This window comes from Fusarium proliferatum, assembly GCF_900067095.1.
Source record: "Fusarium proliferatum ET1 genome assembly, contig: FPRO_scaffold004, whole genome shotgun sequence".
NCBI lineage: Eukaryota > Fungi > Ascomycota > Sordariomycetes > Hypocreales > Nectriaceae > Fusarium > Fusarium proliferatum.
This window is the reverse complement of record NW_022194793.1, coordinates 3,135,784-3,160,569: the sequence shown is the minus strand read 5'-3', so window position 1 is coordinate 3,160,569 and position 24,786 is coordinate 3,135,784. Positions and strand designations below refer to the sequence as shown.

At 48.0% G+C, this 24,786-nt stretch overlaps 11 protein-coding genes across 11 annotated transcripts; 5 read left to right on the top strand and 6 right to left on the bottom strand.

The window, feature by feature from the left end:
- Window positions 1-1,799: 1,799 nt before the first annotated feature.
- Window positions 1,800-3,041, top strand: FPRO_05191 (uncharacterized protein; the record flags this gene model as incomplete). The annotated part of the gene is made up of 4 exons (XM_031230781.1): window positions 1,800-2,082; window positions 2,147-2,511; window positions 2,567-2,607; window positions 2,657-3,041. The coding sequence occupies 4 exons, from the start codon at window positions 1,800-1,802 to the stop codon at window positions 3,039-3,041; spliced, it is 1,074 nt and encodes a 357-aa protein (XP_031080884.1).
- Window positions 3,042-3,245: 204 nt separating this feature from the next.
- On the bottom strand, window positions 3,246-4,163 carry FPRO_05190 (putative gibberellin biosynthesis-related; the record flags this gene model as incomplete). Its single annotated transcript, XM_031230780.1, has 1 exon — window positions 3,246-4,163. One exon carries the CDS (start codon window positions 4,161-4,163, stop codon window positions 3,246-3,248), a length of 918 nt encoding a protein of 305 aa, XP_031080883.1.
- Window positions 4,164-4,544: 381 nt separating this feature from the next.
- On the bottom strand, window positions 4,545-5,006 carry FPRO_05189 (uncharacterized protein; the record flags this gene model as incomplete). Its single annotated transcript, XM_031230779.1, has 4 exons — window positions 4,545-4,650; window positions 4,685-4,779; window positions 4,831-4,882; window positions 4,936-5,006. 4 exons carry the CDS (start codon window positions 5,004-5,006, stop codon window positions 4,545-4,547), a joined length of 324 nt encoding a protein of 107 aa, XP_031080882.1.
- A 2,276-nt stretch (window positions 5,007-7,282) lies between these two features.
- On the top strand, window positions 7,283-8,403 carry FPRO_05188 (uncharacterized protein; the record flags this gene model as incomplete). Its single annotated transcript, XM_031230778.1, has 4 exons — window positions 7,283-7,387; window positions 7,438-7,667; window positions 7,736-8,088; window positions 8,138-8,403. The coding sequence occupies 4 exons, from the start codon at window positions 7,283-7,285 to the stop codon at window positions 8,401-8,403; spliced, it is 954 nt and encodes a 317-aa protein (XP_031080881.1).
- A 994-nt stretch (window positions 8,404-9,397) lies between these two features.
- On the top strand, window positions 9,398-9,943 carry FPRO_05187 (uncharacterized protein; the record flags this gene model as incomplete). Its single annotated transcript, XM_031230777.1, has 1 exon — window positions 9,398-9,943. The coding sequence occupies one exon, from the start codon at window positions 9,398-9,400 to the stop codon at window positions 9,941-9,943; it is 546 nt and encodes a 181-aa protein (XP_031080880.1).
- A 359-nt stretch (window positions 9,944-10,302) lies between these two features.
- FPRO_05186 (uncharacterized protein) lies at window positions 10,303-11,415 on the bottom strand (the record flags this gene model as incomplete). Its single annotated transcript, XM_031230776.1, has 2 exons — window positions 10,303-11,234; window positions 11,286-11,415. The coding sequence occupies 2 exons, from the start codon at window positions 11,413-11,415 to the stop codon at window positions 10,303-10,305; spliced, it is 1,062 nt and encodes a 353-aa protein (XP_031080879.1).
- A 933-nt stretch (window positions 11,416-12,348) lies between these two features.
- FPRO_05185 (uncharacterized protein) lies at window positions 12,349-13,915 on the top strand (the record flags this gene model as incomplete). The annotated part of the gene is made up of 2 exons (XM_031230775.1): window positions 12,349-12,625; window positions 12,693-13,915. The coding sequence occupies 2 exons, from the start codon at window positions 12,349-12,351 to the stop codon at window positions 13,913-13,915; spliced, it is 1,500 nt and encodes a 499-aa protein (XP_031080878.1).
- Window positions 13,916-14,214: 299 nt separating this feature from the next.
- FPRO_05184 (uncharacterized protein) lies at window positions 14,215-14,490 on the bottom strand (the record flags this gene model as incomplete). The annotated part of the gene is made up of 1 exon (XM_031230774.1): window positions 14,215-14,490. One exon carries the CDS (start codon window positions 14,488-14,490, stop codon window positions 14,215-14,217), a length of 276 nt encoding a protein of 91 aa, XP_031080877.1.
- A 2,298-nt stretch (window positions 14,491-16,788) lies between these two features.
- On the top strand, window positions 16,789-17,058 carry FPRO_05183 (uncharacterized protein; the record flags this gene model as incomplete). Its single annotated transcript, XM_031230773.1, has 1 exon — window positions 16,789-17,058. The coding sequence occupies one exon, from the start codon at window positions 16,789-16,791 to the stop codon at window positions 17,056-17,058; it is 270 nt and encodes an 89-aa protein (XP_031080876.1).
- Window positions 17,059-17,764: 706 nt separating this feature from the next.
- On the bottom strand, window positions 17,765-19,249 carry FPRO_05182 (uncharacterized protein; the record flags this gene model as incomplete). Its single annotated transcript, XM_031230771.1, has 6 exons — window positions 17,765-18,271; window positions 18,404-18,590; window positions 18,652-18,787; window positions 18,840-18,944; window positions 18,993-19,058; window positions 19,108-19,249. The coding sequence occupies 6 exons, from the start codon at window positions 19,247-19,249 to the stop codon at window positions 17,765-17,767; spliced, it is 1,143 nt and encodes a 380-aa protein (XP_031080875.1).
- A 2,195-nt stretch (window positions 19,250-21,444) lies between these two features.
- On the bottom strand, window positions 21,445-21,782 carry FPRO_05181 (uncharacterized protein; the record flags this gene model as incomplete). Its single annotated transcript, XM_031230770.1, has 2 exons — window positions 21,445-21,689; window positions 21,752-21,782. The coding sequence occupies 2 exons, from the start codon at window positions 21,780-21,782 to the stop codon at window positions 21,445-21,447; spliced, it is 276 nt and encodes a 91-aa protein (XP_031080874.1).
- Between the last annotated feature and the right edge of the window lie 3,004 nt (window positions 21,783-24,786).

Sequence of the window (24,786 nt, the reverse complement as noted above, 5' to 3'; positions counted from 1 at the left end):
CTGGTAAGTGGAGCTATAAATCCGCCAAGAACAGAAGTGCGAGCTGTTTATTTAATTGTACTTTGAGATAGGTGAACTTCTCTTTATTGAACGGCTGCGAGAGTGCCGTTGTATGAGGCAGTGAGGTTTGACCTGAGAGAGTCAATGACATCATACTCATTCGAGCTTACCACCAGCATCATCTATCATCTCCGCAGTGAAGCGTTGGCAATCTCAATGGCTGATATGACCCTCCAATTATATACAAGCACGACTCTTCGCTGCATTGACCGCCCATCAATTCTTCAGGCCCATATCTGTAACAACTTCCATCTGGGAGCCGTAGCGGAGCCGAAGACAGGGTCCAGGCTTACAGGGCTTGCCTACGAGATCTGTCCAGTGTCACCAAGAATGTTAGGTAGCAATCGGATGATCTGCTTTCTTTTGCTAGCGTACTATTATATGCAAACTTCCTTTTTTCCTATCTCCACGCTTCAAAATACGGGTGGTAACCTCAACATAATAAAGCTGCTCTGCTATTCCTCTCCAGACATCCACTACAGCCTCACAAAGCCCTACAGCGGCCGCTATCAATAGCGTGCGAAACACGCCAACCATGCACGTGGCATGTTTCACAGTGGACTGGAGTCTTAGACCATTGGTTCTAGGCTCGAAGCTAGAAAACATCCGTTCCACCGGTACATAATTATAGGTAGTGTTAGACCCTGATCGTCCGCTATTGAGGCGACGAGGATGTTGAGCCGCAATTTGGAGCTGGGAACAGAGATGAGACGAGATCTGGTCAGTTGTGAGAGCTCAGTTGTGCGAGATTGCATCTGCTGTTTTGCTTTTGTAGAAGTTTCTTCAGTGGGAGAGACCCGCTATAGATATGGTCTGTTGGTCTTTGTTGAAGAAGTATCTATCTGCAGCAAGGAACCGCCTTATTTGGCCAACATCAAAAGCCGAAAATATTTCATCATTCATCGTGTGAGTGCTGTGGTTGACAGTCCCGGATCTTCACCGTGCAACCCCTCCGAGAATTTTCGCAAAAGCATCAACCTCAGCTCTCCTCTTCCCTGCCACTCACCACGTTTCTGCCACCCAAGGTTCAATAGTGTCTAGTTCGTCTCGTCGGCATATTTCTTTTGTTACAGAAAGCAAGGGCCTGGCGGTAATATGCGGCCGGTGACATGGGCCCACCTGACTCGAAGAAGAGTGTCGCTCCACGATCCGTGATGTGTACTACCATTGAAGCATTTCTCAAGACGTTTTCTGGAACATCTGCTTGTTTCACGTGTAGGGCTGTCAAGCGACTTGTTCTCAGTTTTAGCTAACTTCGTGGTAGCATCAATATCTTGAGCAACGTTGGCATCATTCTTCGTGGAGACGACTCGCAAAACGCCCCCAAAGCATACTCGTCTATCTCCTACCAACCATGCGCGAACCCCATATAACGTACCAGCAGATATGCAGCCCTGAGGATCTCTGTATGAAGTCCTCCCACCCCCGGTCCAACCAGAGATCGAGTCTCGCCTCATGCTCTGGGATCCCCTGCCGAAGATCGATCGCTGCGGATCCTGAGAATGGATGCTTCATCCGTGCTTCTTATCCTTCAATAGGATCAACGTTATTAGTTGGGCGCAGGCATCAGGATCCGCAAGATCTGAGGGCTCAGCGGCGATGCTGTGTTGGATATGTATGTGGGCTTCCCATCGTCTGCTTACTATCTCGCTCGTTTCTATTCTTGCTGTCCTTTCTCTCATTTGGATTTCTTTGCAAAACGCTTCTAATTGTTCGAGTTCAATCACAGAGTTATCACCATGGGAGATTTGTGGAAAGGACCGAACTTTATCGAAGTCGACGCCGGCGAGAATGACATGAATATTGCGAGTATTGCTTGGGGAATCTCGCTGGGAGTCGGGCTGTTCACGTTCACCAAAGGGATACAACAAACCATCAAGTCATGGAGGAGAGGACGCAGGATGAACCACTATATCATACTGCTATGGCTGGAGTGGACGAGCAGCTGTATCATGAGCGCCGTCACTTGGTGTTATCTACGAAATTACATCCCCGGCGGGTTTCCGGTTTTCTTTACTCTAAGTGAGTCACCGCTGCTATCATGCTGGCGTCCCTAGTGTTCTCGAAGAAGAGGCTAACAGTGCAGTTTTCCTTTGGTGTATCCAACTTCAAGCACTCATTCAAATCATCATCAACCGGATCGCGATCCTCATGGTAAACCGACAAAATGCTAAGCGACTCAAGATATACTCCTTCATCATCATATTATGCATCAACATCAGTGTTTTCACAATCTGGATCCCGGCTCGGCTGCAGGTTAACAAGACCTGGATCGACATCAACAAAGTCTGGGATAGAATTGAGAAGGTTATCTTTTTAGTGGTTGATGCAGGTCTCAACCTGTACTTTATACACCTCGTGCGATCAAGGCTGATTGCGAACGGCCTGACCAAGTACACCCGGCTGTTTCGGTTCAACTTGGGCATGATTGCTGTGTCGATGACTATGGACGCATGTTTTATTACCACCCCCCTGATCTGCTGCTTTAGATACTGACTATGCTCAGATCCTTCTCATCGCAATGATGTCCCTACCGAACGACATTGTGTAAGTCATGCTAGCTCAACCCCTCGCCATTACTGACCCATTATCACAGCTACGTCCAGTTCCACCCTCTCGCCTATCTCGTCAAACTCCACATCGAAATGAACATGGCAGACCTCATCATCAAGGTCGTCAAGGCCAGCAACAACAGCGACTATCCCGACTACTCCGGCTCCAGATCCCACAGCACCCAAAAGAAGAGCTCAAAACAGACCGGCAAAAGCAAAATACCTTCAGCAATGTTTGTTGGTGGTAACACCACCTTTATCGAAGCGAATACAGACGATATAGAGCTGGTAGATCGATTGGAGGGAGGGATCCAGAAGACCACACGAACGGAAGTTGTTGTTAAGCAGGCGAGGAGGTCTGAGTACGATGATGTGGCTAGCGATACGGGGTCAACGCGGCAACTACAGAGAGAGCACTTCACAGTATGAGGTGTGTCTGAGTAATACAGTAATTGACTTGGCTTTTCGAACCTGGATGCCATGAGATGGTAAGGTTTCAATGCTAACAGACGACTGCTACCATATCAGTGGATCAGGATAACTATATACGATACCCCTTTCTTTCGTTTGATAGAGCCATTATAACAAAATAATATAAGCACGATAGAAAGCTAGAATTGTCCAATGCTATGCCTAGTTCATATATTTTGCAAACCACTCCAAGAACTGATCAGGCTCCCTCTGAAAGTACGTATATCCATCCCACCTCTTATCCGTCCCCTCAATCCACTTCAACTTCTTATCCTGAATAGGGATATTATCATAAACAGACTGAACATCCTTCGGCGTCGTGCAAGGATCATCGCGAACCTGGTACAGAAACGTTGGCACATTGGCGTGCTTCGCATCAGTCGGCGGCGACAATTGACTTATATGAAAACTCGTCTTCATGAAGAATTGTCGATCAGCTTCTTCCATGTAAGATGCCGGAGCGCCCATTTTGTCAAGCATCACAGCAATGGAGGACCCTGCTGATATAGGCTGGGGCGCAATCATGCATCTTACGCCTTTGAAGGCTTCAGGGCGATGCCTCATCGCCGAGAGTGTCGCGTTTGCACCAGCGCAGCGACTAAACAGTCCGATGGTCATGTCCTTGGTATCGTCCCGCCCACGAACATATTTCAACGATCCAAGAACATCGCGCCATTCAAAGAAGCCAAAGAGACCTTGGTTTCCACTTCCACTAAGTCCATGGTTCCTCAAATCATACGCAAGAACATTATACCCCGCATCATGAAGAATCTTGTAATCGGGAATGAAATTAACTTCAAAGTCGTTCCCGGGCATGAGTTGATTCCAAGGTTCGAGATGCGAAGGAATACCGGCGCGGTTGAACCAGTGAGGATGGTTGGCGATGATGATCTTGTTGGAGCCCTTGCAGGGGATGAACCAGCCTTCCAGAGGGACACCGTCATCGGATGGGAAGTAGATGTCTTCGAATTCGAGGCCTTCTTCATTTGGATAGTGCATTATCGGCGCAAGGTCCCATCCTCTGAAGTCGTTGACCACGGCCTTGATAGTGGCCTTAATCTCTGCGTCTGTTGGGGCCATGGTTGCGAATGTTTGTAAATTGACGACGGTGAATCGGGGCTGTGTATCAACATATACATGGACATGATTGAGTGAGCTGGTCAATTTTGTCTTAAATGCTGATGTACTTGAATCCTTCGCGCGTTTTCGCTTTTGAGTCGGGTTTATCACAGGTCGTGGCACTCAGTCAGCTTCTTTATCACCGCTTATCTCCATCTTTGGTCCAGGATTCTGCATATTGTCAGCATCATAGACTCCCCTCACGACTCAATCCCACGATTATCTCACGATATTCGGAGCGGATAAATCGGAATTGCAAACTGAAAATTCTCCAGGATTACATGCAGGATTCAGGCTAGAAAGTCACGGACGGAAACCGGCAGATGAGTACAGTATTATATCTCATTCCCTTGACTTTGGGGAACTCGACCTGATGTTGACCCAGAAGATCATAAATGCCTTGCGCATAATCCTCCGAGATGTTTTACACCTGCGCCAAACACTTGCTCTATACTTCTGTCAGCAATAGCTTGATTGCTTACCTTGATCTCGGGAACTTGACGCGGCGAAGACCCTTGGCTGTATTGTAGCGAGCATTTTTCTTCTCCTGCTCACCCATAATCCTCGTCCACAGATCCTTCGCTTGATCGTAGCAATTCTTCTTACCCTCAAGTCAACAGTGACTAACCCTGCTAGCGATGTTGTCGCTGACCTGATACGGCGCCTCAGCGACACGAGGTCTGAACTTGTGAGCGAAGCTGTTGGGTGCAGATTGACACCGATGCTACGGTACTGAGCGTCGCGGTAGAAGAACACGCGGAACTGAAGAAGAGGGTCAGGAGAGTCCTCAATACCAGGAACCATACTGCTAGGCGAAAACGCAGCCTGTTCCACATTTCGATGGTAGTTCCCGGGTTCTTGTTAAGAACCAATCTTCCAAAATCCTTCATCGGGAACTGCGATCGCGGCCAAACCTTTGTGACATCAAAAGGATCAAACCCAAGCTTGTCGGGATCCGCCTGTTTAGGATTCATGACCAGTACATGAGCTGTCCTCTCAATCTCCTCACCCTTCTCAACGGCCCCCCAAAGATCTCTGTTCGAGTAATCAGGAGCCTCGCGGCACATTTATATGGAGTCACAGCCAGTAAACTGCTTCTGATCGTGCTTTGACAAGCTCTTCGTTGGAGTTTACCCACTTGGTTTGGCATCCGTAGCCGTGGTTGAAGTGCCATCCTTGGGGAGTTCCGTGATCGTTGAAGAACATGAGGCCTGCGTGATTAGTCTCGGGGATGTGAATCTCAGCGCCATAGCATTGCCGAGGGCCTGGAGTGCTGGCGAGGGTCGAGTTGGTTGGAGTTGAGAGACATTGTAGATACTGAAGTATTTTGCTACATTCATATTAAAGCTTGTGGATGAGACCGGAAGAATGGATAACTTGGTGGAAAAGGTAGCACGACTTATATCTCATAGAAAGAGCACTCAATTGAAAGCCTCTGAGTCTCTGAGAGTCTGCACTCCAAGACCGGAGGTATCTCCGGATCATTGACACATCGTCAAACCCAATGCAAAGAAACGTGCATATTTGTGCGACATGATGACAGTGGAATTAGTGGATCAATCTGAGTACTTAGAGATTATTCGGACTTTTTGTTCTAATTAGACGCCATTCATTGGTAAGAGCTGTTGAAGCTGACATTGTGAGCACAGATATGCTAGCATATTGTGGTCATGGGATGGTAATAGACTAAACACACCGCCCGACAAACTGCACTGGCAGATATCGATAGCTCTCTGAGCTGAGAAGTGTTAATACATTTGTGACGTACTTTAAGAATGTTGGTTAAGTTTCGCTATTATCGGGTAGTTGATCGTCTTCGGTCTTGAGTGAACGCTTCAGTTGACTCCGATGTCATTGGCCTCCGGGGCAACTGATTGGTCTACCATTTTGCCTGTCAGATGAGTTCTATACCTTACCAAGGGAAAGGTATATAAGGGGGTTTGACAAAAAGCAAGGCCGATTAAAAGGACGCTCAGCCTTTAGTGTTTTCTGACTTTGGACGACCATGGCTTCGAGAAAATCCGGCGCCCCGAGACTCCCATTTCTAAGTCAAAACAGCAATTGATGAGAGAGAATAGAGGCCAAGGCACTTAGACGGCACCTTATTATGGGGTGTCAAAATAAACTTAGCAAAGAGTCCCCTAAGTTTGGGCTAGATTTACCTAAGTATTTTTATCGTTTAGGGTTACGGTCCTGAGTTTTCTTTCCTCCCCTAGTGGGCCTTTGAGCCCTTGAAAGATGTCACACTACTCGATGTCCCGAGACAACTTTGCTTACTTGATGACGAAGGCAGCTACTGCGATCTGGTGGTGGTCAGTAAATGTCCCTGAAACGAGACATTCCAGTCAGAAACTTTACCCTATAACAACAGATTGCGCTGATTCTCATACATAGATTAACAAAAAGAAGTCTGTGTCAACCGTCCTTGAGATTCAGTGGTGTGAGATGCCAAACCGCAAAGTATTCCCAGTCATCATACTCCAGGCTCAGGTTCAAGTGGCGGAAAGCGCCCAGGGGTTGAGCAACAACGGCATATCTCGTTCCTGGCCCTCATCAAAATAACTTTCTTAGCGTGCAGATCGACCAGATCTGGACTTCCCGGCCCTGAAACTCTATCCGAGCACAAGTCTCGATCTCAGACATCCACTGGAATTTGACCAAGCATTGGCGGCCAACACAATTACCCAATGCGTTTAAGCAAGGACTTAGGACGGAGTAGCTCGGCTTTAGAGGGTCTTAGGCGCGTGCTGTGCTTATGTTTGGCAGTGGTCCAATCACTATGCTGACACCGATCGAACACGCCCCATTTTGATATGCAAGATGATATGCATGTCAGACTTATCAGAGACAGGGTGACCAATGGGTGTTGGAAAACATACGAAAAATAAGCGATTGCTGACAATTGACGGAAAATTCGCAGTATCAGATGTCCGAGTAAGTGCGGTGATTAGAAATGAGTTGGAGATGAAGATGGAGTTGCGGTATATAAAGATACGAGTTGAGCTATGACGGAGTAGGCCTCGAACGCATCATTCATCAAACACCACACATTATCCTCTATAAATATATCACCAGACATAATGGTTACTGTTGCAGTTGCAGGCGGTACAGGCAAGGTCGGCCGAACTCTCGTGGAGGCTATTGTTGCTGCAGGAGAACATAAAGTTGTTATCCTCAGTCGAGAGGTAAGCTTTTCACAAGAAAGGTTTATGAACGTAACTAACAGAAACCGAAGGAAAACAAGGCACTAGAAGAAGAGATTGGAGCTCCTGTCTTGGCCGTGGATATTCACAATATCGATGCCCTGACTCAGCTCTTTGAAAAGCACAATATACACACAGTCATTTCGACACTTGGCATGAACGGACCTGAGCCTATCGAAATTGATATTATCCGTGCGTCAGAAGCATCCCAGGCAACAAAACGATTCATCTCAAGTGATTGGGGTCTTCCCCATACAGAAGAGTAAGCAAACGCTTGACAAATGCCTCATTGTCCGTATTGAAAAAAGAACCACTAACAAAGAGTTATAGGCATGCAGCTCAAGCTAATTCAGCAAGCAACAAACTCCGTGCTCAAGATGAGCTACGCAAGACAAATCTCGAATGGACCTCCATCCATATCGGCTTCTTTCTCGATTTCTGGGGCTCCCCTAAATCAGCAGCGAAATCGAACTTGCACACTCCTTCAACCTTTGTCGATATCAAACATCGAGCTGCTGCCATCCCAGGATCTGGAGACGTTCCCGTTACGTTTACGTATAGTCGAGATGTAGCCAAGTTTGTTGCTGCACTTCTCGACCTTGATAAATGGGACGAAGCAACGTATATCATTGGTGACAAAGTCACGTTCAATGAGTTGGTAAAGATTGCAGAAGAAGCTACAGGTACGCGACGAGCTTTGTGGCTAAAGCTAGGAATGCTAATTTTCAATAGGTGACAAGTTCAACGTTGTTTATGATAGTGTTGAGACGCTGGAGAAGGGAGAGTTGAGTGAGCTGCCAGGCCATGAGGCGATGTTTGCCAACATTCCTGCTCCCAAGGCTGTCATGAAAAAGGTGATGTCTGCCTATGGTTTGTGGGCAGAGACTGGTGGCTTCAACTTGGATGAGAGCAAGGCTCTGAACAAGGCCTTCCCTGATATCAAGCCCATTACTGTTCGGGAATTTCTGGAAGATGCTTGGGGTAACGAGAAGAAATAGGGTTGATAACGCTTTGCTTCTCGTTTGTTGATGTTCTGTTCACTTCAAACATAGATTTGATATAGCCTTCTTCATAGTATCATTTCGATAAAACGGCAAAAACTTTTAACTATGCAAAAGTGTTTATATCAGAAGCTCTTGCAAATCATAAAACATATGGTAATCACCTGCAAGATGAGATAGTGTGAACCACTAGCGGAGGGAACTCCCTTTCGGGCCCGTGCCTCTAGATCGTCGGGCCAATATTTTGTCTTAGATCTAGATACCTTGTTTCGTCCCTTGCCGAGACTAGATTCAACACGCGTTTGTTCCTGGCCGATCTCCAATGGCATCAACTACTCCCCCTCACTAGACCTGGCACAATAATCTCATCCTCAATTCTCGTATTGACTCAACTCAAATGCTCTAAGCGCCAAGCTCAAACACCAGGAACCAAGATCTGTTACGCCGCAAGCAGCCACCCAACCGCCGACCGTCACAAAATAACAGATTCTGGTAATATGCCCTGAATATCAAGCCATGCGCCGCAAAAACCGGACGCGGCTCTCTTCAGAGTTGCAGAACACCGGGCGCATCGAGAAGAGGCCCTTCATCGCTACAGCAACATGAGATCTGGATGTTCAAAATAGCCGACACTGAGAGAAAAAGAGGCTTGACGCTTTGTCGGAATTGGAAATGATGTTGGGGGAGTAGATGGTTGCAGGTGGTGGAGTAGATGCATCGTGGCTGGAATGTCTTTGGCGTTTTTGAGCGAAGCCGCCGCACGCGGCATGAGAGAGGAACTACAATGAAGAGAGAAGATCGGATGGCAAAGTTTTCAGTTGGGAGCTTGAGAATGCTATGCATATAAACCCCCGAGGGCTTGGTATGTCTCGCATTTCTCTTCACCTCTCATCGCACTCTCAAACAGATACAGTTTCACCAACATCGTCACTCGTTGCAACAACCACCAACCACTCGCTCCAACGCACACAACTCCAAGCTCAACTTCAAGATGAAGAAGTTCTTGCTCGTCGCCCTCTCAGCCACCGGCGTTCTCGCCGTCCAATACTCCCCCAGCTTTCCCCTCCTCGCAGTCCGTCAAGTCGTAGAGGTTCCCTGCGCCGACCAGAACCTCAAGGACTGCGGCACCGGCTGTATCCAAATGGACTGGACATGCTGTCCCAGCCGCGCAGGTGGATGTCCTCCTACAGCTTACTGCGAAGTCGGAACGAACCAGCAGTACGGATGCTGTCCTAACGGCAGTGTCTGCAATGGCGAGGGCGGTGGTACTACTCGTGCTGATACGACTACTATTGTTCAGGGTGGAGGAGGCGCGGAGACTCAGTCTCCTATATTGGAGGGTTCTTCGACTGCTGTTATCGTTCCTCCTCCTGTTGATACCGCCTCTGTTCCCCCTGTTGTCCCGAGCCCTGTTGCGCCGGTTCCTGTGCCCGGAACACCCTACCCCACGCCCAGCACGGTTATCGTTAATGAAGGATCGTCGAAGAAGTTCAGTTTGGTTGGTGTTTTGGCTGGTATCGCTGCGCTCATCTTTTGATCCAGCGAGGTTTTCTTTGTCGCAGAATGAATGGAACAGGCTGCTTGCTTAATTAGAACGGTGGCCTGGGATGAAGGGATGTGGCTGAAGGACTGAGCACACAATTTTAGTAGATGGGCTGTGACACGCTCGTGTCTGATGGAATGTAATTACTTGCAATCAATTGAGAGATATTGATGTAATTGCTGGACTTTACTGTTCAAATGAGAGGAGCAATGACCTTTCAGTGCAGCCACAAGATCTTGCCGAGGTGTACGAAACTTGGTCATGCGAAAAATGTGGTATCAATTAATTCTATGTACTGTACGTTAAAGCCAAAGACGCATGTCGCCCGGCTATATATTCTCATAAATCATCGTTTACTCAATCTTGACGCAGACCTTGCCCTGGTGCTTGCCAGACCACTGGTACTCATAAGCCTCACGGAGCTGCTCCAGAGAGAAAATCTTGGGGTCAACGACAGGTCGGAGCTTATCAGGGTTGGCCTCAATAGCACGGCACATGTCCTCCATCTGAGTACGACTTCCAACAAGGAGACCTCGGGTAGTGCAGAGGTTGGAAAGGCAGTCGAGGAAACCAGGGTCGTTCTTACCAGTGCCGCCAACGAAGCCGATAATGGAGATGACACCGTCAATCTTGACGGCGTTGAGGGACTGCTTCATGGATGCCGGGCCGGCAACCTCGATAATGTGGTCGACACCAGCGCCGCCGGTAAGCTCCTTGGCCTTGGCTCCCCACTCAGGAGTCTCGCGGTAGTTGATGATGTGGTCAGCACCAAGCTTCTCAAGAAGCTTAGCCTTCTCAGCAGAGCTGGTAGTAGCGATGACCTTGGCTCCAGCAGCCTTGGCGAACTGAACAGCAAAGATGCTAACACCACCGGTACCCTGAGTGAGAACCCACTGGCCGGGGAGGAGCTTCTTGCCCTCAAGACCGTAAAGACCGTTCCAGGCAGTGAGACCAGCGCAGGTGAGGGTAGCAGCCTCGTGGAAGTCGAGGTTGGAGGGCATGGGGACAAGACCGTGCTCATCGAAGGCACCGACGGTGCGGAAAGTTCCGTCGGTTACACCACCGAGACCGGTCTGGATGCTGAGCTGGTCGAGAGATCCGCCGATGTGGCCCTGGTTGAAGAGAGTGACGACCTTGTCGCCGGGACGGAAGCGGGTGACGTTCTTGCCGACGGCGAGGACAGTGCCGGCGCCATCGGAGCCGGGGACGACGCCGTCCTTGGCCGGGAAGGGGTACTTTCCGAGAGGGAGGATAAGATCGCGGTAGTTGAGGGAAGCACCCTGGACTGTGAAGTGTTAGAAGATTGTTGTGGGTGTGAAGTGAAGTTGGAACTTACTCTTGACGAGGACTTGGCCGTCGCCGAGCTCGGGAACAGACTCCTCGCTGAACTTCAGACCGCTGAAGTCCTTTCCATCACGGGAGGGGATGGTCCATTGCTTGACAGTCTTGGGAATAGATTGAGCCATTGTGAAGTATGAAGTTGAGGCTGTTGATATGCTGTGTAAGGTCCGATATTGTATGCTTGATGATGATACCGATTATCAACGACGCTTGATCCAGTCTATATATACTTGCTAATCGATCAGATAATAGGAAAAATCTTTATAAAGAAACCGTCAAGGTAATTCTCGAAACATGCAGATTTGTAAGGAACCAACGTCTGTGCATCAGATTTGTAACGCAACCTCCAGCTCTTGCAATCCATCATCCATCCATCACTGACGTAACTCTTGTCGTTTTGCCGGGATAGCTCTTCTCCAGTTGTGGCAAAGCTTCAACTGCCGGGCCATGGGAACCAATGACGGGCTTGGGACTAAGAGTTCCGAGTTCCACTTGTTTCTGTAGATAATGAAGCCATCATGTTTTTTTTCTTCTGCGGTCCACTGTCCGTCCGCTGTAAGTTATGGTACCCACACGGATCCGAAGTGTCAAAGCTTTTCGTTGCCGGTTCGAGAGTCGAGAGCCGCCGGTTGCTCGGGGCGTTACCTCTTTCGGTGGGTGAGATGGTGTTGATGTTGGGAAAAGTCATTGGAGGGTGTAGCGAGTTGGTCCATGACTCGTGAGTGGTTCATGCAGCAATTGAGCATACGAGTGAGTTTCGAACATGGTACCTAGTAACAGCCTCGAATCAGATCAAAGAAACAACAACACTAAGGTACTGTCACTCACTGTAAGATTGAAGTAAGAACTTCATCAATTGAAACGCATCATCAGCTAACCCGTCGCAATTGGAAATAATTGGGTCATGAAGCAATAACGTTACCGGGGCTTTACTGTATACAATCAAGAATGCCCCGCTAACCGCCGTCATCTGTCATCATCAACACCATCTCCAGATTCTGAATCCGTCCCCATTCTGCGCCCGAAAGAAATCACATAATTCTCCCGACCACCAATCAATGGCACAGGCACAGGCACAGATCAACCTTAATGGCCTCGGTCTACAGCTCCCAAGCTCCAGTGGATCCTCAGCACCAGCGACCCCTCGCCGGCCCCTCACACCAGCGGCACCTCCGACGGGCATAATCGTCTTCTCGGGTGGTAGCGCCGCTAACAACCTCGTCGATGTCTTCGAGAGCGTTCGAGAAGCGAATCAGTGCACGCTGAGCTACGTGATACCCATTTCTGATAATGGCGGTAGCAGTAGTGAGATCATTCGTGTCTTTGGTGGACCTGGTATGTTCCCATTTCCACGTGGCTCTTCTATATGCTACGCCTAGTATTGACTGGCAGGGTTCTCTAGGTATCGGAGATGTGAGGTCCCGACTTGTTCGTCTTATTCCGAACGATGGAAGTTCTGAGACGAGAGCTATCAAGCACTTCTTCAATCATCGCTTGCCTAAAGTATACACCGAGGCCAGATCAGAATGGTTTGAGATTCTGGAAGCGACGCATCCTCTCTGGAATGACATCTCATCGCCCAAGAGAGAACTCATCAGATCTTATCTGAATAGCTTCAATCTTGAGGTTGTGAAGCGCATGAAACCTAGCAGTCGCTTTGACTACTCTGGAGCCAGCATTGGAAACCTCTTCCTCACAGGCGCACGTCTCTTCACCGGTAGTTTCGAGGCCGCCATCTACTTGCTGAGCTCAATATGTTCAGTGCCGGATAGAATAGCAGTCCTTCCTGCGCTAAACACCAACTTTGCTAGCCATATCGCTGCTGGTCTTGAAGATGACACGATAATCACAGGTCAGAACGACATCTCGCATCCCAGCGCTCCAACAGCCGCTGTGCCTGGAGCATCAGCCGGTGTGCACAGCCCAACAGTATCGCGACAAGAGCAAACATGGGATCAAGACCACCACCATGTAGAAGACGCGAATCTACCAGGGACGTTACCTGCATTGCGCCGACCCGCCATTGCGTTCTCCAAAGAGCAAGAAGAAGATCTACCCGCAAGGATTGCGCGAGTGTGGTACATCAACCCATATGGCGAGGAGATCAAGATGCCCGCCAATCCAAGAGTTCTAGACGCCCTCCGATCTGTGCACAGCGTAGTGTACAGCATTGGCTCCCTGTTCACATCATTAATCCCAAGTCTTGTCCTTCGTGGTGTCGGCGATGCTATAGTTAGCCCGCAAGTGCGCAACAAAATCCTCATTCTCAACGGTACAACCGATCGCGAGACTGGTCCTTCGACAGCGCCTTTCACAGGATTGGACTTTGTTGGAGCTATCGCAAATGCACTTGCTGACTCAAGAGGTCTACCTAAACCTACCGAAGAGGAATACAGTCAGTATGTGTCGCATGTCATTTACATCGAAGGACCGATGTCGCCAAAGGTGGACAAGCCAGTGTTCACACAATTGGGTATAGATGCGACGAGGCTGTATGGGCCCAAGGATGAGAAGGGCAGAGGTGGACGATATGATGCCAAGGCTTTGACTCAAGCGCTTGAGACTATCATTGGAAGAAAGGATACGCGGTCTGATAGAAGTCGACGAAATACACTGGTGGGTTAATGTTAATGGCCAGCTGAGGGTGCTTTAATGAGACTTGAATAGGGTCATGAGGGACTCGGTTCACATGGACGGGGTCATCGGCCTTAAAGAAAGATGAGTCGGTCAAATATGATAAACATAGAGAAAAAAAATTGTATTAGATGGTATATCGCCGTGGTATGCATTCAAACTCCAGGTCTGACCATAATGCCATTTCCACCACAATTCTCAAGACGCCAATCGCCCAATCCAACCCAACCCAACCAAATCCTTTCCAAGTACTCATTTCCAAGGCCGTGACCCAATAGTTCCTCCGCTCATTAGACCTCAGCCGGCGAAAAGATCAAGTACGCCATGACAACAGGCCAGGCCGTCGATAATAGTAAAGCGCCCATGACTGAACCAAGAGACATTCTAACGCGATCGTAGGGACCCTTCCATCGGTCGATCAGAGCGCAGGTGCTGAAGATCATGGCGCAGGCGTAGAGTGACGATGCCCAGAAAATACCGAGTAACATGTCCGAGTGTCGGTCTTCAGGACTGAGGACGACTTTCGAAGTGTCGGGGACAAAGGTTGAGGAGAGATTGTTACCCATTGTGGGGGATGTAAGTGGTGTATGCAAGTATGCGATGTGTGGTGTTTAGGTATGAGTGGTGGAGGTTGAGTCGCAAAGGAGGGTTGCAGCAAAAATCCTTGGAATTAAAAATATTTGGTAGGGGTTATTAAGTCACTCGCCAGCGAGGAAGAGAAAAGAATGAAGAAAGTTTTTTTCAGCAAAGACGAGCCGCTCGTTCTTTGAAGAAGAGCGAATGGCTTTGACAAAAGAGAGGAACATGTCGCATGAGACCCTACAGGGGTTATACCACCCATCACAGCTGCAGCCAATAGGAGTCTCAGGGCGCCGATTCACTGAGGCCGGGGCCAAGACGACCCGGTCGCGGATGCGTCTCGTTGGTTGAAACATCTGCGACTCTGCAACTCGGGGACCAATTGAGGATATTCCTTAAGCGCGCGGACAGTGTGATCAGCTTTAGTCTAGTTGTGAGCTGACGATGATGAGGCCATTCACATTGTCACAGACATTTATAAACTCTAACTATCTCCCTCCTCTCACTTGGTCATTCTCTACTCTTCGAGACCATTTCTCTGGCCGGTCTTGATCAAATGTTTGGTCGGTCAACTCCAGCCTGTTTTCAGATCTGTCTCAGATCTGGGACGATACCGGGATGTGACATTGGTAAAACCTGCAAGCAAAACAGCCATACCGCTCCACTAGCCTTGTGAAAGAGTTCGATAATACCCCGTATTTAGACGACTTATCGCTATTTTATATGTATAGCATTGATTAATATTGCTTGGCTTGATCGTTCTTGGCGGAGCTGAAACGGGCTTGTTCGTCCAACTTCTCGGATCGGGGGGGAGCCGGGCTGCTCCACTCTAGGTAGAGTCCCGGGCATTCGGGAGATGCATGTGAATTTATCGGTCTTGGATGGATCGTGCTTTTGAGGGGATGGTTCGATCGAAGATTGATTGAACTCTATTCTGCATTGGCATAGTCAGATGTTCGTCTGAAGTTGTTCATACCTGACGGTGGTGGCGGTCGAAGGAGGAAAATGCCCTGAAACCAATGTCCCCGCTACTGTTTTCAGTGTCTAGAGTCTAGGGTATGTAGGAATGCAGTCAACATGACCTCGCCTTCTACGGCTCTTCTACGGGGACACGAACGCTTTATTCAGAGATAAACTGAGGCTCTACTAGTATTTTGAGCTGTTTCATTGCTATAGATCTCTTGTGATCTTGGTCAAAGACGTCGCTGCGGATGGCAGTGCGAGCCCCTTGGGGACCAAGTCATAAACTGAGCCAGGAAGTAAGCACTTCACAAAAACACCATGTTGGATATTGAATTAGGTACATCAGAGCGTATCAGCAAATCAGAAGCTCCCATTGCATGTTTCCGGAGAAGTTTATTATATCAGTATTGTTTGCAAAGTACATCCCAAAACATAATTTGAGGCCCTCACCTAACTTAATCTTAAACTGTCAAGGGGAGGTACTGCAGCCGCGTCATGGTCCAACAAGACTCTAGCTACGTATGCCTCGCCACTTCGTATAGAACCTTCTAGCTAGGACTGAATCAAATGAAACTTCTGCCGAAATATATGAAGATTAGTCCTAAAAGCAGCTATGATAATTTCATGACCTCGAATCCGCACTTCGATTCCTGTGACTGCTTTGCTACTCTGCAACAGTTGGTTTCTTTGGGTCACCTTTAAGTACAAGATGGGGAGATACTGCTGTGAAGTAACTTGGAATTCTCCCAAAAGTTGAACTTTCAGCAGCAGCAGAGGAGGTGATTTACCAAGCAGTAGCTAAGCTTTGGGTGTTTGTCCCTTCGTCGTTTCTTTTGCCGCGTATACAAAGGGCAATTTGACGTAGGTGGGAACCCGAAGGGCAAACTGAAAAGTAAGAGAATTTGACACTTGTTTTACTGGTATGGGATATTTTATGTCAAACTTGAAGTTCCTTTGTGAACTCTAGGTGGCCAAGTGAATGCCATGGAAACAAAACTATTTCCTGCTACTATCCAATTACAGCTTGCATATTATATTAAGACGAAACTTTCTCTACTCAATTTAACACTGTTATTGGTGCAGTGACTTCATCTTCCGTTGTAAACCTTCGCGGGGATTTTCCTACTATACATTATTCCTGTATCATAATTCACGACAAAGTCAAATCACCAAACTTTCATATAGAAGACTTGTAAACTCACAAATAGGTATAAATACCTCCATCTCCCACGCTCGTAAATCACAGGTCTTGTATCTTGGTCATATTACCTTCATAAGCACTATCAAATCAGTCATCTCGATCCCACACTGCCACAGACAAAATGGCCATCCACCACAGACTCCAGACCCAGATATCCCGTCTCTTGAACATTCGGACTAAATACCCCAGCTACTCCAAACTGATCTACGATAGCAACGGGAAGATAATCAACTGTATCTGCGGGCCCAAGATCCAGCCACGTGTATTCAAGAAGCCTGATACGGTTTTCTACAAGCAAGCCAAGCCCTCCAAGAAGATTTCGGAGGAGAATACAGAGGAAATGGATGTCATCTGGCGTACTACGGAGAGCCGCAATAAGAGAAATTCTTGAGATGTTGCCAAGCCAGCGGACTGAATTGAGGCTCGGGTCGAGTGACTGAATGGTCAACGTGATACCCAGACGTCAGGGATGAAAGGCAGCTTACTCAGCTCATCGCACCGAACACAAGAACGTCAATGCTCGAACGACGCAAACATGGAGAAGAAGGGCATCCATGAAGAAACAACAGTTATCTCCAAAAGAGATGATCCAGAAATACCTGGATTGAAGTGAGATCATGGGCAAGACTCAACGAATGTCTCTCCCTTCTTCTCTTCTCGCTGTTCCTTTACCTACCTATTCAGGACTCATCCCAAACCGTCCCGCGTTACACTCGGCAAGCTTCATCACACTTCAGCAGGGATCAATAGCTTATGAAGACATAAATAACTTAGCTTAAATCCAAGAATAAATGACATCTACTGGGGTCTTCTCGAGTATATGCTGTACCACACGGCTTCCCCGCCTCCCCACATCGAGCCTTGTCAACCAGATGGTTAGGTCTCGAACCCAAAAGGTCCAGCTGTATCTATCTATCTAGGCGTGTGCAAATTACAACCCTCCCTCAACCTTATCACAGTAGCCGCAATACCATGTGCTGTTGATGACCAGTGACGTATACGCCTTGTCAGATCTAGTGCCAAACTCTTTTTTTCCCACTCCCTATCGTGTCTAAGACCCTAAATCGATCAATCGTAATACAGCGGTCTTGGAATCCTCAGGTAATGATAATCTGCGTTGTCATACGTTTCATATCGACGATCAGCTTCTGAGGCCTGAAACGGATTCTGATATGTTGGGTAATGGTATTGCTGGTGGCGAAATGTCCTCGGAATGCGCCGGGAGTCATGGCTACTAGTCCTGCTACCCGAGCGAGATGTTGCTCGAGAAGGAGCAGCGGTATGATAATAGTACTCATCTTCCTGTCTCTCTTCCCCATGGAGTCTGCAAAGAGAGGGGAAGAATAGAGAGCCACGGTCTCGGGGCGTACGGCAGCCAGGTGTGTTGCATCCATGGGCGTAGCAATAGCCATCAGGGATTGTTGACTCATAAGAGCATGAAGGGTCAGCGCAGGCATGAGTTTGGCAAAAATGAGAGTTGGGATTGCTGTCCTGGACGATTTCTGAACAGTCTGCTCTTTGACAAGTATGTCGGAAGCATTTCTGGGGGTGGGCGTGACCATGTCCGTTCGCAAAGTCGGGGCATCCAGGCGCGGAGCATAAGTCTACATTGGTCTGTTAGCTTTGTAAAGACCTGAGAAGCAAACACCTACGCATATGGCACCATCTCATAATCAGGCCGTTATGAGCATCCCGAGGCTGCAGGCAGCCCTGTTGATCGCACTCATGCTCAGTACAGAATCTTGAATCTCCTTGGGCAAAGCCGTTGCAGTCGTGTAAGAACTGGCATTTGTAGTGGTTCGCACAGAGCCTCGTTGGAGTTTTGTCGGGATCCCAAACAGAGTAATTCTTGCAGTCTCTCGAGGCTTCACAGTGTTGATGCCGATAGCACTTTTTCTTATCTCGACCCGCCATTTCATGATCCTCTAATTTGAGTGTTTTACGGTGGCAGTCGTCCACTTCACAGTGGTGTTTCTTGCAGTACCGTTCGGAACCATCTCGGTCTGAATCGCATTTCGGGTTCTTGCACTTGAACTCTTTGGAGTGCTCTTCACAGTATTGGGAGTTCTTATGGCGTAGCTCGTAGCACTGCTTGTCTTTGACCTTTGCCTTGCAGGAGTCTGGGGGTATTAACATACAGGCTTGGAACTCGACCTGGGGTAAATGACTTACGATCGCGGCAATACCATTTCTGGTGACTAATATTAGAGTAAAGAAAATTGACTCCTTCGACATCTAAGACCTTTGTATCGCATGTAGGCCAAGCACACACAGAGTCTGAGAGGAGTCAGCCACATTGGAAAGAAGAATTGGCCGGCTACTCACGGTAGGTGCAGAACTTATCTCTTGAATGTTTGCTCAACTTGCACCTAGCTCCGAAATTACAAGCATCTGGTCAAATGAGTCTCTGATTCCATAGGGACTTTGGGGTTGTACTCACGCTTCTCGCAGTGGACTGAATACTCCTTATTTCTACCAAACTTCCCTACCGGCTTATGACACTTGTGCTCAAGGCATTCTCGTAGAGATTTGCTGCTACTGCTCCTACTGATCCAAGAGCTTCCGCCTTTGCCGCTGCCCATGGTGAAGGATCTGGTACAGACTTGTGTAGAAATGGTAGTCCCCGACAGAAGTGGACTAGACGCGTTGCTAAAGTAAAAGTATACCGAGGTATACCGATGATCCAAAAGAGGTTCAGGTTGACCAATATGGGAACTTACTCAGTCGAGCTCGTCAAATTGCATTGTGACAGCTGTATTTCGGGGGACATTATCCATCCTATATAGCTCTGGGCTCAGCGCCCTCCCAAATCCTCGACACTGACTGAGGCCAAGGCACGAATTAGCCGAGATCAGGCATATTCGCTAGAGGCTTAATCCAGCTCCTTTCGTGTAGCTATGTTGAAAGGAGTTACACACAGGCTGGGCTTCCATAGTATGCTTGATATTGTAATACCCCGGGAGCCAAGGATACAATTGTTGCCTGCCCGTACACCTTGGCTCCCTCTGCCCACTGTGATAAATGATGAGGCGCAGTAAAAGGCTTGACGGCACCTTAACTTCGTTAAACGAAATCAGCCACGAGCGAAATCATGGAGGATGCTAGTTGAGATTCGTCAACCAAGCTCCCTAGGTAAGTTGATGGAGGCTCGCTCAGCAATCATCGCCAGTAAGGCTCTTGGCAATCGCAAACTTGGGGGGCTTCGGAGTCAACTCACAGCATCGACCTTCCCATATTTCGCTACTTGTCTGGGTGCACGCAAGTACTGATGTCGGCACTACCCTCCTTCTTGGTAGTCAGCCCTTTCTACATTCCCAACAACACTGGAGGATACGAGACAACTACCAAACAGAAAGGATGGGGGTTCAAATTTCATGTCTTGAGCCTCATAGTTGTGCATGCTGTGACAGTGATTGTGCTCGTGTAGCGAATAATGTCGTGGCTTGATCACCTGAGTTGCATAACTTTGTTATCTCAAGTTCTGTACCCGCTGAGAGATAGTTCGTAAGAGTATTTGTTTGATCTTGAAGAGACATGACTGGGCGTTCGTGGCAAAGCTGAAGGTTGTTTGCGCCGCGCAAATTCCATGCCGGCAAGGCAGCCATGTAACTGGCCAAGGCGCCCTTGGGACACAGGAGAAATGCAGTATTTGTCATAAGGCGTCCTAGGTGCTAGACACAAGGTGTCATATTGATTTCCTCCCATGGAGATCTATTTCTGTCAGCATCCATGGTATGTCGCAGTAACTATGGGCCAGTTGCTCCTGTGCTTCATTTGACAAACATGTCACAATATCGGAGAATTCGCGAAGTAACTGATACTTGTGCCGGTTGCTTGAGGCTCTCAGGGACTCATCTTGTTCTCGTGACATAGAGCCTTGACGGATGGAGAGAGACAGAATGATCGAAAGCTAAGCTCGATGATTGACAGATGGCAAAAAGCACCTGTAGACATCGCAGAAGGATAATCGGTCGATGCTGTAATGTTTGTTAATGCAGCCCTCGACATCCGTTGCTTGCCACGCACGCTTAACAATCTAGAGACAGCCTTACCTGAAACATGATGTTATTGTTGTTGTGCGAGTTCAGGCAGTGAAAGTGGTCACGGGTAGTCGTTGGGAGAGAAGATGAAGAATGACGTTGGATGTTTTTGATATTTGCTAAGGCATGAGAACCAACCGTTTTCAGGGGCTTTCCAGGCAGTAACAATGCGCTATCCACTTCCACCAAAAAGCTCTCGTCTTGTTGCTTGGCTCCTGCTGAACTTCAGTCCCACTTTGTTGCTCCCGCATGCATCTTCCCGCCTTCCCCCTACATCGCAACGTCTTTTCGTGATTCTTGCTCTCGCAACTAACAACACCCGTTAGACCCAACAAAACAACGGCCGATATCATATGATCGTCTCAAGGGCTGCAAAGAGCCGTTGAACTACCGCCCATGAACTTGTGCTACTTAGTACCACCGCATTTGGGAGATGCTTGCGCTTTGTAGACAAACACCAACCCAGATAACAATTTCGCCTGGATCACCAAATGACGAACTTTCTATACTTTGTCACGTCAGTCTTGTGCTGTCTCGTTTACTCTTCCATTTGATTAGCTGACACCCATCCTGACTGATAATACGAACTCACCTGAGGGTAGACCAACATAGATACCTGTGCTGACGGACTCGGCGGGAGCCACAGCAGCTTCAGTCTGAATACAACAGACTCGCGCTAGCTATAGGCCATCCTTCGAGATAAGTCTGGTGACAAAACGCAATGACAGCGTCGACTCTTAGGGCACGACCAAGGCAGCGATCATGGTATGGCCATAGCGAGAGTAAGACGACACTTCAACATGCGAAGTGGCTTGAGTTGAACCAAGGACACCAGACCAAATGGGTAGCCATGGTTCGCCCAGACCCAATTGAGGTACAAGCTTGACGCCTAACCGTCTATGAAAGGACAGGCACTCATCAATCGCAGGCAATCCGATTTCCTGAGCCACCCAACGATCGTCAATGCCCTCACTTGCAAGCACTGCTTTCAATCCGTCAGTCATACGCAAACGCAGCATAGGACATAATAACAAGGCTGCTTACCTGAACCGACACCATCCCGAAATTGACTCATTGGTGATTGACAACATCGGGTCCGCCGTCATCTGTCTCTAAGCTGCGTCCATCTCAGCGACATATCTTGAGAGCGGGTGTCGAAGCATTTAAATATGACCTTGACCCTTGCACATTGTCCTTCCTCCACATCTTCGCAAGATCTGCCAGTTTGAGATCCCACTTTGAGCTGCCAGGGGTTATGGAATGCTCACCTAAGCATATTCGTCAAATCCCAGGAACTGCCAGCCAAGCAATCTTCTGCATAGCCGATTGTGTGACCATATCGCCTTGGCAATGTGCAAATCAGGCCAGATACGCTGGTACCATCTCAGGGTGTCTTCATCGGACCGAATCTATGAAAAGTTTCTTTCTCAAATCATCGGCAGTTGGTTTGATTGCTGGTTAGATCGGACGAAATAGATGGAGTGAAGCAGTAACGTGTCACAAAGCCGTTGAGGTGCTTTCTTCGGTAGGAACTTCTTCCTTATGAGAAACCGTAAGACCAGCAGTCGGCCTGTTTCTCTTCCCTTCTGTGTCTCCTTTGTTGCACAAAGACACCTTTTGCCACGGGGCATTGACTATGGCTTCTTTGGAGCGGTTCGAAGTTTTGAAAAGTGGCCAAGCCCAAGCATCAGGAGGCAGGAAGAGAGTGTAGTATCATGTCTGGTGATGAAAAATCAAAATGCTGCCAGGGCGAACCACCCCCAAGACCTAAGGGTACTGTCTTCCGACGACAAGAAGACTGCAAGTTCACAAGCACTGGAAATCGAACCATGCCGTTAGATCTGAATAAAAATGGTTACTTGTGTATGCGTACAGGTTTCTCATCTGACCTTTTCATCAAGAGGTTCCCCATGGCTCGCCCGATATGAACTCAACCCCCCTCAACTCCCGGACACATCGCACGTCCTCTTTCTAAAACTCTGACGTCTCGCCAAAGAACTCATACGAGCCCCTGATCGAGGCATATACTTCCAAAACTGTTTCCGCAATCATTTCATGCGCCATACATCGAAACACTCCAGGTTCGTTACCACCCTTGTCTGGGCTTGCATCTTTAGATATGTCTCAGGGCATGAAACACAGGTCAATTTCAAGACTGTCCTATCAATACTGATTAACTGTAAAGCACAATACAATTGCCCCCGATGTACGCTTCATTCCATATACCACAGGAGAAGTATTCAACTCAGATGCGAGTTGCTGAAAAGATGATGTTCATGGGGCTACCTCAGTTCAAGGATACTCAGTCGAGATGCAAGGAATGCAACAGAAAGTTGGATAGCCCAGGCCAGATATCTGTTGGCTATCAACTTCGGAACAATGTTCTTTTCATGACTGTCAGGCCTGTGCCTCCCAAGTCAAAGTGCAAGGTTTGTTCCCCTGTCCCTTTTCGGTTAAAGTTGCGAGTTATCTTCTGACGCATGATCTCTAGTGACGTTGGCTTAGGGTATTATTTAAGGCATCTATGGTCTCTGCCGACGCTACACTTGCTTGTCATCAAGCTATCTCTTGGGCATGTGCTGGATGGATCATGCGGGCCTTGTGGTATTCAGGAGAATTGCCGAAAGGAACTACAGAAGGTCTCGCTCAAATCCAATTCACATACGTGAAGACAAATGCGTAGTTAACGTATTTGAACTTTCGAAGTTGATCGGTACATGCCTAGCCGCTTGTGTGACGTTCTGAACCTCTGAAGCAAACTGCCGGGTCGGAGGAATGACGCTCATCTCAGTTCCCAATGACCAAGTCTAGCTTTCGATTCGCTATTCATCTATGATCTACCCTTGTCCTTGTGATATCTACAGTTGGCCCGATACCGCAGTCCGAATCTGGGTCAGTTTTCAGTGTCTACAATCTATACAGGCTCCTCGATCTGATACTCCACTTGCCTTACACAACACATCGCTGCTCCTATGGTTTTGGTCCTAGCTGTCCCACACATACATTGCTAGCTTACATGACCAGAAGAGCTGAAATGGCTGAGCTGACGCTTGGTACACTTTTGGTATCACTTTCACAATGCCGAGTCCCAATTGCATCTTCCAGTCTCATACGCATCTTCAGATCTGCCATATTCTTCCCATCTCCCTTTATAAAGCCACCTGCTTCCCTTCTGCTACCCCAAGTCATTCTTAAACATTATTTTCGAGTACAAGCTAATGTTAAGCTCTCGGATAGGCGTTTCTGACTCTAGATTACGAAGCAATCACGGTATATTCTTCCGACACCCCAGTTCTGCACCGAAGACCCCGTCAAGTATAATGAAAACACGGTTCGATTAGATATGCTGAAGAAGTCCTTAATTCTTAATCAGATCAGCGTGTTGGTCCTTGATTCCCGAAGAAAGAACGCCCGGACTCCGGAGTAAGCTGCACATCCATAATCCGAGACTCTCAAGATCCCCCATATCATCCCATGCTGGCGACTCTTGATGTTCATAATCGCCTCTGGCAATTATGAAGAAACAACCATTCATCCTGATCACTGCTATGTGGGGAGAGTTCATTTCCAGAGCTAAGCCCATGAGTGACTGGCATGTGCCCTCTGTGTTTCCCAACAAGAATGCCCTTTTCGTAGTAGCGACAGCAGGCTCGGAAGTGCTCAAGGCTCAAATAAAGAGGATACGATGTCAAGAATAAGAGATACATCTCTGAACCGATCACAAACGCGGGCATGTTATGCCACTAGAAAAGTATGGAACTCATCGCGAGGGAGAGTAACACGTCGCAGAGCTAGGTGTATCGTTGTATCTCAGTCAAATGGGGTTCGCAAAGGCTTATCTATGTTCAATACGCATAAAATTATTGCTCGTTGTTAAATGCAATTGGCTTTCGATTAGGAATTGAGTATGTACGTTTAACGCAGAGTGTTTGTGAGGTCAATCAAGTACTATGCCAAAGGCTGTAGGTAGCCCGGCGAACCCAGACATCACGAAAAGAAGAGTCAGTTCAAAAAGTGCGTGATTCTATTCATCAAGCTAAGCGAAAATAACTTCACCGGCCATTGACGTAACTGGCGCG